The 13,429-nt window shown below is 35.8% G+C and overlaps 2 protein-coding genes and 1 long non-coding RNA gene across 4 annotated transcripts; 1 reads left to right on the top strand and 2 right to left on the bottom strand.

Moving 5' to 3' along the window:
• Positions 1-419: 419 nt before the first annotated feature.
• On the bottom strand, positions 420-3,373 carry LOC111459609. The gene is made up of 4 exons (XM_023102597.1): positions 3,073-3,373; positions 2,400-2,530; positions 1,164-1,268; positions 420-1,062 (listed from the first exon to the last, which is right to left on the bottom strand). Exons 1-4 carry the CDS (start codon positions 3,145-3,147, stop codon positions 642-644), a joined length of 732 nt encoding a protein of 243 aa, XP_022958365.1. The 5' UTR covers positions 3,148-3,373; the 3' UTR covers positions 420-641.
• Positions 3,374-3,835: 462 nt separating this feature from the next.
• Positions 3,836-5,379, top strand: LOC111459644. 2 transcript variants are annotated; one of them, XR_002713324.1, is made up of 4 exons: positions 3,836-4,289; positions 4,557-4,625; positions 4,922-4,979; positions 5,091-5,379. It is a non-coding gene; the product is annotated as an uncharacterized LOC111459644 (long non-coding RNA). The 2 variants fall into 2 exon arrangements; XR_002713325.1 differs by lacking the exon at positions 4,557-4,625.
• Positions 5,380-8,893: 3,514 nt separating this feature from the next.
• LOC111459511 (protein LATERAL ROOT PRIMORDIUM 1-like) lies at positions 8,894-11,162 on the bottom strand. The gene is made up of 2 exons (XM_023102452.1): positions 9,520-11,162; positions 8,894-9,448 (listed from the first exon to the last, which is right to left on the bottom strand). The coding sequence occupies exons 1-2, from the start codon at positions 10,250-10,252 to the stop codon at positions 9,087-9,089; spliced, it is 1,095 nt and encodes a 364-aa protein (XP_022958220.1). The 5' UTR covers positions 10,253-11,162; the 3' UTR covers positions 8,894-9,086.
• Between the last annotated feature and the right edge of the window lie 2,267 nt (positions 11,163-13,429).

Here is a 13,429-nt window from a genome sequence, read left to right as displayed (position 1 = left end):
TTTTTTTTTTTTTTTTTTTTTTTTTTTTTTTTTTTTTTTTTTTTTTTTTTTTTTCCCGTCTCTTTTGTTCCTCAAACTAGGAGAGGAGTTTGTAACTTCATAGCGTAGTCACATCCATAGGTATAGTGGATGATGAACTTCCTTCCAACTTCTAAATCCCAAGGAGGCTGATGATATGATTAAGGGAAAAGTTCAAAATAAAGAATGAGTTTGTATTCAACCATCATGATCTTATTGGAAAAGTTGACCGACTTCCCAATCACATCACATGTACACTAATGTGCTAGGACTTCAAGTCCTCCAATGCCTTAAATTTCACCTACTTGAGCTACAATTCAAAGGCTTTTGGTGTCCTTCACGTAAAACTTGCACACATATGAAAGTGGTTGACTACTTCATCTAAAAAAGAACAGAAAATCTGACCATAACAATTGTTCTATGATTGATTTTGAGATTCAATGTTCATACAAAGAACTCATTGGGGTGTCCTTTATACCATGCAAGTATAATCCCCACCATAGATTTAATTGGGGAGCCACCAGGCTCAGGGGAGGTAAGGTACTTCAACTGTGAAAGTAAATTGAATCTTAGAACTGTACACAGGGTCTAAGCGCAAGGCTTGTTATATACAGGAACTTGAATCACTTCCGCCCAAACCTAGCTAGACGTTCCTGATGTTTAGCTGCTGCAGCTTTATCAGCAGCTTCCCGTTTCAAGGCCCTTTTAGCTCGTCGACCGGTTTTATCTTTGGAAGCATCTTTTTTTGTAGGCTCACGTGATGAACTAGCTCCTGCATGCACTGGAACAGTTGACCTAATAACTGGTCGTGCTTCTTGTCGACCTCCCCTCACATATCCATTGTCTCCCCACCTTCGATTGCCGATGCGGAGACTCGACGATGCACCCAGGTAAGCTTCCTCAAACTCTTCGTCATCATCCTCGTAAGGGTAGTACTCATCAGGATCTTCATAGGTTTCTTCCCGATCTTCAACGATCAGAGGTATATACCATGAAGCTCTCAGAAGTAGGCATACGCTCTCCTCAAACATAAAGTCATGGACGCTACAATACGCAGACAATAAATGGATAGAGAAGAACATTAATTTAAAATGATACTGCGACTCTAAACTATAAAAGGTCCATAGAATGATGGAGGGGCATACCTCCCATCAAGAGAACGATGCACAATCAGGAACTCAAATGGATGTTTACATTGTGGACATGTCGGATTCTTATTATATGAGGCCCATCGAAGGATGCAAGTCGCACTTCATGAAAGTAAAACAATGCATTAATGAAAGAATATAATGCCCATGTGTATAAACCGTAAAAGATCACACTATTCCTCAAAAAAAGCAAGGAAAATATTTGTAATGCTTCAGTGGTTGGAAAACAATAGACAATTCACTTAACCATTTGCCACTTCATTTTTTGTTTGGTTTAATTATTACTGATAAGTTCCTAAGCTGAAAGTGAAAACTAAATGCAATAGTCATAGGGGAAATGTTCCCCACACCAAGTAATAAAACATAACTTTGCAACAGACACCAAAAGCATCGAGTATGTGATGACAATTTGGAGGTGATGAAAGAGTAATCGGCTAATGACAAAGAAGCATAGACACTAGCACGGACATTGACATTTTCTAAACATCCCAGCCTTGTTCAACATATGTTTCAACACTTAGTTCAAATGCCTAATAATTGTTCAATATGCGTCTGATTCAGGTCTATTGAAATCCATAAATGTTCAATACAGTGTTTGATATTTGTCCGATTTAACAAGTATCCAACCCTACGTAGAATAGGAACACGTTACCAAAGCCGACATCTATGAGATTCATAGGCTCACAATAAGTCACCGAGTACCGAGTACAACAGGTTTCTATCCCAGTCTCACCAAGCAAGCATTCTAACTTCAATAATCAATAATTAATTATTAACATACTAAATAAGACGAGAATTAACAGATTAACCATCAGACTCTGAACCATACATTTCCTCCGACTCCAAGATACTTGGGCTATAAATCTAAAATAGCATACCTCTTCCATTAAATCCCAGCAACCTGAAGCACAATTAGAAACATTGTACCAATAGCAATATGGATACAATGAATTTTCTCCTATAAAGTTTAGCGGAGTCCCAGGAATATGTTCGCAAGATCTTAAGACTCCAACTCCAATTCAAGCATAGAACCACAATGAAATGAAATATATATGATAAATGCAGCATAAGAATTGCACCATCTATAGAACGTCAACATTTGACTGCAAAAAAGATTCCCATACAAAATACAGAAAAGGAACGGATCAACAAATTACCTAATGTATAGCATATGAAAGTCGTGCTATAGAAACTATTAATAGATAGATGAAAGATTAATCAACAAGAACAAACCAATAGGCATGCTCGCAACCCCTCACTAAGGCAGTTTCTTGGAGAGCTATCTTATTTAAGCATATTGCACAAACCCCATCATGACTCCCATGACCTGTTCCTTGAATCTCTACCTTCTTTCCCATTTCGATCTGAACAGAGAAGTTCAGCAACTTAGCAATCCTCAAAATATATTTATGCAAATGACTAATGTTTGAAAAGAGACACTTCAATAATATGCCACACCAAGGGCAAGAATTAAGAACTTTCATTGGAAAATAAAATAGCATGCGCAGGTGACCATTCACAATTTGAAAACAACGGTGATCTATTAGCAGGCAATCGGATAACGGAAATCAATGAATGTTAACAATAGCTCCCGCTTCCTACGGATCTTCAGAGTAAAAGAAAAAAAACACGCTCATCAAATCCATTCATTTAGACCACGTACTTCCTTGATATTAAAAAGCAGAAATACGCTTATCGACGCCCCGAAAATCTTGAAAATGAAATAAAACAAGACTAAACCGACGATGACACTTCAATTAGTCCTTCACCAGCGAAAATCTAGAAAACAAGATTAGATCAACGATACTTCCAATTCGAACTCTCAACACAAAAAATAACCATTTCTCGCGCCAAGTTTTACGCAAGAAAGTGTAACAACTTCAAAAGTGAAAAACTAGATTAAAACCTGGTTGCAAACTTCCAGTATTTGAACGGCATCAGACAATTCAGCGCTTTCAGTAGAGATTCCAGAGGAAGCCATGGCGAGAACACGAGGGTTTCACCTCCGATTCTTCTCGCTTTATAAATTAGATCACACAGAACCCAGAACAACAGTTATTCAGCAGAAATCGAAACTTGAAATGAAAGGAGATGCTGAAGAATTATTCTGAAGCAAAAGAGAAGAAAAAAAAGATGCTCGAGAATATTCTCTAATGGCGATCCAGAAGAGTTCTCTGCAAATAAAATCAGAAGTTGTGGATTTGAAGTCCCTTCACTTATAATTAAAATTTATTCCTAGGGTTACTTGCCTCCATTTGATTTGACCACCCTTTACAAAATTAATTATATTTCTGTATTTTAAATCCTATTTTTAACGGCTGACTTAATAAAATCAAAATATTAAAATGTTAGATAATAAATAAAAGGAAATAAATCCCAACAAATTTACAAATATATATTCAAAGATATTTATAAACAAATGTTTCTAATTATTATTATGATAAAACGAAACAAAAAAAACAATAAATATTAAAAAATAAAGGAAAAATTACCCAAAAATAGTGTTAAATATTTTGTAAAGAAATCAATGTTATTTATCGTAGTATATTTAAGAAATATGGACACGTTGCGCACTTTGATTACTCCACGTGTTCGATCTTCATAAGTGGGGCCCACTTATGGGATTAGTCTTTTTTACAAATTTGAGCCCATCAAACAGTTGCCGCCTTCGGCCCGTCTATTTAGGCCCATTTTGTAGTTAACACATTCTCAAATTTGGTGGGCCTAGTTTATGGCCCATCAAACAGTTACCGCCTTCGGCCCGGCTAAAAGGGTCGGTTTATCGGGTCGGGTGACGTGGTAAAAGCTTTGCAAGAGGCGCGCAGTTGCGTCTCAAACTCTCACAAAGCTTCGCTCTACGATTTAACCAGTAATTGCTTCGCTCTTTTCTCCGAGAATCGCTGATTTAGGATTTCTTCATGTCTTCTGTTGCCCTCTCTCATTACCATGAAAGAGAGATTGTGAGGATGATCCTCCAGTCCAGATTCTCAAGGATTCTTCTCTTCGGAGTCTCCGGCGGCAGCGCGATGGTGGTGGAAGCGAATCCAGCAGAAGAACAGCGCACCGTGGAAACGATGATGAATGAAATCGAGGCTCTAGTTGATGTGCAATCCTCTAGTTCTGGTTCGTTCATTTTTCCTTTCGTTGTATAGCATTGCCTTGTCTTCATATCAATCTATTACGATTTTGTTAGTGCGCATAAACAAATGCGCATTAAAATACAAGAAACCTATAAAATTCACCTGGTAAATATTCTCGAACTATTCTCAAGAAACGGATGTGTGTATAGACTGCATTGTCGTAGCTATCTGTTTCGGTCTCTTTCAGAATTTATTCAATATCTGTGGTTCGATGAAGCTTTTGATTTTAGTTATAACTTGTTGATTCTAGGAATTTTGAATGTCTTCTAATCGACGGCAGTGAACCTATAATAAACACTCTGCTGAACTAAGTGTCTTGGTAAGAGTATTCATTCTCCAGTTTCAAGTTATTGGAAGGTCATGTTATGAAATGAAGAACACATTCATTCCGATTTAGGCCAATCAAATGTATGAATAGTAATAACTAGAATTCGGTCAGGAATTTGGACAGAATCTGCCTATTAAATGAATTAGTGTAACGAGTACATTGTACTTAGAAAATTGATAAAAGAAAACAGTTAGAACGGAGTAGTTTGGATGAAGATGTTTATGAGTGGAAGGGTTCGGTAATGAAAGGAGTATACATGACTTCGAATTTTTTATATCACTTGGCAGGCTTCTAGGTGGTGAAGAAGTTGATCTTGGCAGGAACAAATGAGAGCCTATTGAACAGGTACGTTGTGTCGTTTTTATTACAACATTAACTTGGAGGATCAAATTCAAACCTTATTCAATGATCTTTCTGGGTTGAAAATTGTCCTGAACGCTGTATTTGTCTTTATAGCCACGATAGACGTCCAATGGATAAAGCTCTGAGTGAGGGGAACATGGATGTCGTCGATGCGATCAACGCGGCTGTGGCGCAACTCGAGCTCACTGGTATCAATGTTTACGATAGTGGAAATTTATTTATTTTTTAATTCAAATCGTTCCTTTAGGTAAGGACTGTTTTCATTAAAGTAAATAAAGAATTATATTAATCAATGCTACAAGAGCTTGAAAAAAGCTAATTAGAATATATGCTAGTGAATAAGGTGTCAACACTATACCCAAGTTAGATTCCTTTAATAACTAAGTATTGTACTTTGTTTTTTGTTTTTAAATTGTAAAAAACTTATAAACACTAATTTTATTTATATGTTTCTTTGTTTTGTCGTCTACATTTTATAAATGTTAATACAATCTTAGCAAAACTTTTATTTTTTAAATTTGGATAAGTAATTAAATGTATTTGCGAAGAGTGTTGAAAAAATATATTATAAGTTTGGGAGGAAGTAATATATTTAACCAACTTTTTTGAAGAAAAAAAAAAGAATTTAAATGATAATTTAAAAAATTGAAGACCAAATTTAGAAAATGTCGAAAACTAGTATCAACCAACTTTTATATTTAGTTAAAATATACAGATTATAACAAAAAAAAAAGCAATAAAAAAAAAAGCTTTTTTTTTTTTTGTTTCCAGATACATGGGAGATTTTACGTTCCAGTAAAATAGAAACACGTTTTAAATACATCTTTAAAAAGCACTGTATACCATTTGGAATGCCTTTTAGTTTTAGTTTAAACACTTCATAAAAAATAATAATAATTCTAAATAGTTAATTTATTTGATTTTATCATATATCTTGTTTTTTATAATTCATGAGTGTTTTTTTTTCTTTAAAAAAAAAAGAGTTTTTAAACTAATCCAATTTTTTAAAATCATTTTTTAAAAAATACATCTTTAATCAAATAAAAAAACATCATACACTATGTTAAACAACCTTTAAATTATTAATTTTTGCACAACTTATTTCAAACGCCATAAGTATCGATATGACCATACGATACTAGTATTAAAAAGAAAAGTGTGGTTAAAAGATCAATTTAGTTATTTTACTTTTGGTTTATGCTATTTTAATATTTTTACATCTTCAAGCTTACAATAATTTTTAAAATTAGGTTCAATGGTTAGTTTCAAGAAAATAATAATAAAAATAATTATATTAGAAAAGATAAATAAACAATATAAATAAAATTTAAGTTTTATTGCAAGTACAAACATTAAATCTAGACTAAATAGTATTAAGAGTAAAATAGTATTTAAAAAATTAAAGATTTAGGAAGGTTCAAAAGAAGAGAACGAATTTGAATGATCACCAATGCAAAGTATGAAGTGAAAATTTCAGCTACCAAAACATCATTGATTGATTTTTTTTTTCTTTGTTTGTGAGGTTGAAGGTTTAATTCTCAAGCACGCATTTGTAGAACTTTAAATGAATGCATGAAGTTTTCCAAATATGAATTTGAAAAACAACAGGAAAAAAAAAAAAAAAAAGTGGTGGCAGTGTGCAGGCTGTGAATTAAAGTGAGGCAAGCAGCGAAGATTCTCCTGCTCAAAGCCAGATTTGATAGCATTGCAAAAGACGAAACCGAAGAAACAAACAAATTTTAGGGTATTAGGCAGAGAGATGCACATCGACTCCTACTTTACTCAACTTAACCTCCAAAAAATGTGTGCCTTACGCCTGCCCTCCTTTCATGCCTAGGCTTTCGCACTCATTCACTGAAACTAACTTTTCCTTTTCGAATCCGAATTTCGAAGCTACAACCGACAAGTTTCTCCAGTTTTCTTTCTCTAAATTATTGCCCTAGCAGTTCCAAAGCATATACGACGACTCAAACTGATCGATAAAAGTAGTTCCAGAACATACCTGAATGCCTCACCGCTCGCCGGACAGCAAATGCAAGAGAGACCGTTGTCGTTGCCGTCCGCACGATCAGGCGATGGTTCCGATGGAAATTGAAAAAGAACCGTAAACAAAATGAGCCACAACCTGGACGAGGACTCGATCTGTAGAGCAAGTTACAGAAATGAAGAAATCTTGAAGATCAAACCGATCTCTAGGGCTAGAATTGAGAGAAAAACGGAGACCGATCGCTCATCAGCGAAGGAAAGAGGAGAGAGAAAGAGAGAAGAAGAAGAAGAAGAAGAAAATGTACAATTACAACGACGATCTTTCACTCCGTAATTCAATCCGGATCGATTTGAAACTTGACATTCTTCTGTAGAGCTTCTCCAAACTTATTGAATACTCTTAATTTATATTAACAAAAAACAACAAAAACAAATTTAATTTATAAATAATAATAATTCTCGTTAAAGAAAATCATAGGAATTATTATTATCAAAACAATTAATTTATTAAAATGAGCATAATTTAATCTCTCCATTAATTTGGCAGCTCGGTCAGAATCCTGGTCTCCTCCCACTGCTTGGAAGCTTACGGTTTCGTATTCTATTTCACTCCCCGATAGGGATTCTTTTCACCCTTCCCTCACGGTACTACTTCACTATCGGTCACCCAGAAGTATTTAGCCTTACAAGGTGGTCCTTGCTTATTCACACGGGATTCCACGTGCTCCATGCTACTTGGGTCAGAGCGTAAGCTTGTGATGCTTACGACTACTGTAATTTTTTCGTTGGATAACAAGACCATCAATAATTGAAAAAATGACCTGTGCCTAAGATATTTTACTATGCTCGGACAAACAAAGTCGAGTTCAAACCCTAGCTCGAAGTAAAGACGAGTGTACACAACAACGCGACAATCCTACTTTCTAGTGCCTTTCACTAAACTAAGTAAGAACTGAACAGTCAAGAAACATAAAATCTCATATCACATCTTAACCGAACACAGAAACAAGACAAACAATACAAAGACCTAACATAATTTCCTCCCGATTTTCACATAAAAGGACATAAACGAGTAGCGCATTCGATTTACTACTCGACGACAGCGTCTCTCGAGATTATAAACGGCTCGATTCAAATAGTTGATTCAAACAAAATACCCACTTCAAACTCCAAATATCAAGCAAGTAGAGGCATTCAATGTTAAAGGCCATTTTTAGAACAATAAATGAATTAGGTCAATAATAGCATACAAGAAATAATAAATTTATGCTCACTTCATACCCCACAGGACACTTGACCTATGAACAAAGACAAAAACAGAAGCAAACATGTCAACAATGAAAAACACCAATAATTCAACATCATCTTAGGCTATGAACAATAAGTTAAAGAACCAATTCAAACGACCCAGATGAAAATTCAGCTGAACGATCGAGCTCGAGAGAGGATATTGAAAACGGGGTCGAACCGAGCAAGAACGACGAAGAACAGTACTCGAAAAAACATTAGAACAGAAGCGAAACAAGGATTTTTCAGATTGAAAACGTAGGAAATTCATTGGGATATATCAAAATTGGACACAACAAATTGGTCGTAGGCTAAAAGAACAAGAACAGTGAAGAAACAAGACATGATTTTCAACGTTTTCAGCTGCTCAAACTGTGCTGATGATTGTGACAACTGAGCAGCCCGATGAGCTAAAAGACTAAGAACATCACCAAACAATGAAATTCAGGATTCTCAGCTTCTCTAAAACATTGAAAAAGAGAACATAACTGTACCAAATCGACCAACCATACAAAAAGCAGACAGTTTCAACTGAGATTGCTTTGAAAAAAACAAGCAATTGTTAGGCATATGAGTGAACAGTAGTGAGCGCACACGCAAGAAAAATAAGAACACACGAAATGAAATGGCTCAAATTCCTATGATTATGAACTGTTCTTAATGGTAAAATAAGGGAAGAAAACTGTAGATTGATCATGAATTTAACGGATATTAAGAACGGATTGGTTAGTAGAAATATGATATCATAAATCAGATGAAATTACACATTTGCGGGTTCTTTCTCTGAAATTGTGAAGAGAATCAGTATGGAATTTATCAGCTGATTTGATTACCGTAATTTGAACCGCCGAGAAAACATGGAGCGCCGCCGCCGCCAGTGGCGGCAGCATTGTAAACGTCCGATGGATCAACAAGCGGAGAAGAAGAAGAAACGCCATTCCGATTGTTTCTGGTTATTCCACCGCCGTCGCCTAAATGCAATTCCGAAACATTCGGAAACTCATCTCCTGGTTCAACGCCTTGATCGTACAAAAAACCTTTGAAGATATGTCCGCCGATTTTAACCACCGCTTGATAAGCGTATTCGTCGTCGCCGTCGTCCACCGCCGTGACTCTCACGCACTTGAAAACCGCCGGTGCACGTACTTGTCCTGGTAATGCCTCTGGAAAACCAGCATCTGAACCAAACGAAATTAGTTTCAAATGGAAATTGAAGTAATTACGTAATTTAGGGTTTGATTTAATTCACCTTGGTGGCTTGAGCTCGTATCGAGGCTTCGCGGCGGCGTCGTATTGGAAGTGGAAGTCCGAGAAGTGGTTTGCGAGGCGATGAGTCGCTGTTTCTTCGCACCGGAGGTGGAGGCGGATGAACCAGCAGCGGCGTTAGCGGTTACCCCCATTAGTTGCCGCTCTCGCCGTCGCGCTGCAGGAACCCACGTGCTCTTCACGTGAGTAGTGCAATCGAACCCTCGGCTTCGACAACAAGTTCTGCAGCGTCTATGACTACAATCCTTCTTCGCTTGGTTACCACAGTCCTGACACGTGGTCGTCGCCGACGACGACGAAGCTAAACCGCCGGTAATACCGATTCCGTCGTCGATAAGTCCATTGTTAGCGGCGGAGGGATTATGGAGGTGATGATCCAGAGACGACGGCATTTTCTTCAAATAATGATTCTGTTGCCATAACTGAATCCCTCCGCCTCTGTTACTACTCCGATTACTCAATAGATTATCCTCCTCAACGCCGAGGCATGGCCCGGCGGTGAGCAACGGAATAACGCCGACGCCGAGAGCGGTGGCGGAGTTAGAGACAGCGAGGGAATGAGGATCTGAGAGGAGGTTATTGTCGTGGTGGTGAGGATTAGGGTTGAAAGAGGAAGCCGGTGCAACGACAAACACATCTCGGAGGCCAACCATGCTCATTTCTGATCCAAGGCCGTAATTAAGAGACCTCTGAGAAGCAGCGGCGGCGGACCACATGGAGGCGGAGGGTACAACAGGAGGGGGAGGAGTAGGGCCGGCATTGAAGCCGAGAGAGAGATCATCAGGGGCGGAACGAGCGGCGGAGGAAGAGGAAGCCGCCCAGTCTGCAAAAGCACCGGAATCAGAAGGTAACCTCCTTGTAGTAGCCACAATTTAAATACGGAAAATCAGAGGGAGAAATTAAAATTAAAATTAATAAATAAAAAAAAATTGGGATCGGGGAATTCAATCTATTTAGGCGTTATATGGGAAGTGGGGTCTGTCTGAATCTGTAGCAGAGAGATTTGGATGACAGAAAAAAAGGAAGAACAGGAAGAACAAGAACAAGAACAAGAAGAAGAAGGGAGAAAATAAAAAAACAAAATTAAGAGAGATGGGTTTTTATTTTTGGATTTGTTGTTCGGGGCTTATATAATCTTCTTCTCTTTCGTATGAACACCAGAAATGCTTCTGCTTCTGCTTCTGTTTCTTCTGCTACTGGTTCTGCTGCTGTTTCTGCAGCTGATTCAGCTCAGCTTCAGCTGCTGTCGATCACTGAGTACTGCCACAAACTTTGGCTTTTTGGTATAACAAAGAAAAAGGTCTAATTTCTAGAGAGACAGAGAGACAGAGAGCGGGAGGAAGACAATGAATTGGAAACTCTCTCTCCTTTATTTTCTCTCACTAAAACCACCATTTTCTCTCTCTTCTCTGTTCTTATTTATGGTGGAGAAAGTGAAACGGAGGTGGTGGTGGTGGTGGGTTTGTTTTTTTCTTTGGATCTCTCTCCAATAAGAACACCCACAAGTTTAGAGAGAGAGAGAGAGAGGCGCGTGGGTTTCACGCGCCTCGTTCATAATGGAGCAGAGAGAAAAAGGGTAGTCTGAGTAGAGCGGCTAAAGTCCTCTCTCCCAAATCCTTCTGCTTTGTCGATTGATTGGATTGTATTGTTTGTCGGAAACCCTAGAAATTATTTTATCTCCTGTCGGACTTTCTTCTTCTTTTCTTTTCTTTTCCTTCCCTTCCTTTTTCATTAAACCTCTTTTTCATTTATTAATATTAATTAAACTACCCTCCTTTTTTTTTTTCTTTTTCTAAAAAATATTTTATATTTTTAAATAATTTTTTTATTACATTTATCCATTTTCACCTTAATTAAATTATATTTGGTATCATATTTAATTATTGCATAAACTAATCTCAAATTTATTTAATTATTGCGTTAAAAAAAAATGGTATTTCAGTATGACATCATCTATTTTAAACATAAATTCTCGTAGATTTGCTTTTGAATTCCTCAAAATGTCTCGTACCAATGAAAATGTATTATTTACTTATAAACTCATTATCAATCTCTTAATTATCTGATGCGAGACTCCTCTTCCAACAATCTTCAACCATCTTCCTCTCGAACAAAGTATGTCATAAAGTCTCCTCTGAGGTCTATAACGCCCTCCTTGAACAAAATACAATCGTTGGTCGACGCTTGAGTCACTGTTGACTACATTTTTAGAATTCACAATTTCTTTGTTCGATATGTGAGGATTCTATTAGCAATGGTAAGTTAGGAGCCGGTGGTATTTATTAGTATTTTTTTACTTAATTATTATTATTTTTTTCTCTCTAACAGCTGATTTTAAACATTTTGTTGCAAAATAAGTTGAATACGGAGAAAATTTTCTAAATTAATTTTGATATTTCTTTTACTAAAATCAATTTTAAGAACATAAAAAATCTAGCTCGAGCAGTACGAGGATTTCCATACTATCGTCTCCACGTCATGTATGCACTGAATGGAGAACATTTCTTTTGTAATTACTTAATTTTTAATTAATTACTTTTTATTTATTTGTCGTTTTTATCGAGTTAATCCATTTTTAGTTATTTAAAAACATAATTTCATGAATTATTTATTAAAAGAAAAACATTTTATTTCTTTGTTCGTCTCCCACGCGTATTAATTATGATTTTTTAAAATATATATTTAATTTTATAAACTAACTTTTAAAATAATTTTCTGTTGTGTTATAATTAAAGTGTCTATGCATGCAAATAAATAAATTTTAATTTTATTAATTAAAATTGATATGAGAGTAAATAGGGATAGTTGGACGACGTGAAAGAGAAAGCTGAAAAGCTCTAATGGCCTTAGCCGCAACTTTTGGTCCCTTGGCTTGGCGCTGGGGCCACGAATCTTCCCTCGCTTTCCCACTTGTTTCACAAATTTAAATTATTTTTTATTTTTTACTTATATTTTAAATTAATCTCTGTACTAAAAATATATATATTAAATCATTTACGAATCAAATAGATACCGGTATAATTAAACTAGATATTAGAAAATTCAAAAATAATAATCTTGTCCGAGCGAGTACATAAAATAATTAGAAGCTAAATTCAATGACTTTTACAAAAACGCGTTACCTGTCGAATTTGTGAATAGATTCCCTCGAATTACTTTTCCGCATATATTTAGAGCATCCTCAACTTTTGAACCGCTAAGATTCCTAATTTCGCAAGAATAAAGAATTTCAAAGTTTGAAAATAGTTTTTTTTTTTTGTTTTTGTCTTTTTATAATTTAAATTTGAATAAAAATATCACTTTATAAGTACCTAAAAAAAATCAAATTAAGATTGGTTCGTAATTAGTTGGACTCATCCAAAATTTTGAGCCCATTAGATTGCAGACTCGAATGACGCGTATGGAATTCAGAACCGACCCCAATTGAACCCACAATTTACGAGTTGGGTCCAATTTGTTCATTTTATAAAAAAATTATACGTATTAACAATACAAGTTACAACAATAACTAAAATCTCATAAAATTCGAATATCAAACCTTATCAAGTCACACACTGTCACTAAATTTTATTGCAACTGTCTCGCGTTTTGTCAGTTTGACATGACCAGAAAAATCAATTCGAACCAAACTAGCATCTATATAGGGTTGAGTAATTCAAATTGTTCGGATAATTAGATCATATAAATACCTTTAATTTAAATCTTACCTTTTTTAAAAATACGAATAAATCAAAACAAAAGGACCATTGTATAAATTTGACATAATTTTGGTGCAATTTTGGAAAGATGGGTCAATTTTGGGGTGAAGTTGTGAGAATTAGAAACTAAGTGTGGAGAAAAATGGACCAATTTTTTTTTTTTTAATATATAAATAATATTTTTAAGGTATGGTG

Source organism: Cucurbita moschata, unplaced genomic scaffold (genome assembly GCF_002738365.1).
Source record: "Cucurbita moschata cultivar Rifu unplaced genomic scaffold, Cmos_1.0 Cmo_Scf00022, whole genome shotgun sequence".
NCBI lineage: Eukaryota > Viridiplantae > Streptophyta > Magnoliopsida > Cucurbitales > Cucurbitaceae > Cucurbita > Cucurbita moschata.
The sequence above is the reverse complement of the archived record's forward strand: the minus strand, read 5'-3'. Positions and strand labels throughout refer to the sequence as shown.